Source organism: Plasmopara halstedii, assembly GCF_900000015.1.
Source record: "Plasmopara halstedii genome assembly, contig: Scaffold_110, whole genome shotgun sequence".
NCBI classification, from domain to species: domain Eukaryota; phylum Oomycota; class Peronosporomycetes; order Peronosporales; family Peronosporaceae; genus Plasmopara; species Plasmopara halstedii.
This window is the reverse complement of record NW_020187031.1, coordinates 1190964-1192047: the sequence shown is the minus strand read 5'-3', so window position 1 is coordinate 1192047 and position 1084 is coordinate 1190964. Positions and strand designations below refer to the sequence as shown.

At 57.7% G+C, this 1084-nt stretch overlaps 1 protein-coding gene across 1 annotated transcript in view; it reads right to left on the bottom strand.

The window, feature by feature from the left end:
* Window positions 1–1022: 1022 nt before the first annotated feature.
* Window positions 1023–1084, bottom strand: part of PHALS_00255 (creatine kinase) — a gene marked incomplete at both ends in the record, with an annotated part of 755 nt that continues 693 nt past the window's right edge. The window contains one exon of the mRNA XM_024729658.1: window positions 1023–1066. Coding sequence (XP_024572300.1) covers window positions 1023–1066 — 44 coding nt within the window. The remainder of the gene's footprint in view (window positions 1067–1084) is intronic.

Here is a 1084-nt window from a genome sequence, read left to right as displayed (position 1 = left end):
GGAATGGCATGGTTGAAACATCATGAGCCATGGATTGACTAGAGGTCAAAGACCTTAACGCTACGCGCACGTCTCCTGGTGGAGGTTTGGCGAGTCATGAACCCACCTCTGCTAAGAAACAAAAGCGCTATTGACATGAGCACTGGACCGAGACGGTCAACGTGCTGGACATTGGAACGTTCGAGTTGGTAGACACCAATGGTGTATCGGACAGGAGTCCCGAGCGTGGCTCGCGGGTTGATCGTGGAGTGGCACGTAACCCACTGAGCGCTGCTCAAGTTTCGGAGCAGTCGCCGCATGTCATGCGTGACATGGTCGGCCAAGGGCCGAGGCATCGAGGGCGAGGCCACTGTGACGCACGTGAAGTGGCACGTAAACCACTGAGCATTGCTCGAGTATCGTAGCCGTCGCGGCACGTAATGCGTAACATGGTCGGCCAAGGGCCGAGGCATCGAGGGCGAGGCCCCCGTGATGCACGTGAAGTGGCACGAAAACCACTGAGCGCTTCTCGAGTATTGAAGCAGTCGCTGCATGTCATGCGTGACATGGTCGGCCAAGAGCCGAGGCATCGAGCGCGGCCCCCGTTATACATGTGAAGTGGCACGTAATCCACCGAGCACTGCTTTCGTTGCGAAGCAGTCGCTGCATGTCATTGATGGCGTCGTCGGACAGAGTCCGAGGCATCTTGGGCACGGCCCTTCAGATGCGTGTGGAGTGGCACGTTGTCCACTGGACGAAGACTGCCGGGTTAGCAGCTCTTCGTCGGATGTTGTAGATAACATCGGATCTCCAAAGGTGCGGACAGTGAGGGTGACACCAGACGACACGGAGTGCGTGTTCACCATGGTCTCACCGAGACATAGAATCTCTGTACAGAGGCGACGGTGACGCCGGTATGCTGGCTGCAAGACGCCGGGCGTCGACCCTGATCCAGGGTGTGTCTACCGTAGAGGATGGCGCACAGTTATACACCCTCGTCAACGGTATGACAGGGGAGGAAGATGGTGACGTCCGCCTCGAGGCTATGCCTGCAGTGGATGCTCTTCTTGAGCTGGACGAGATGTCCCTTGAAGAGTTCGTCAGC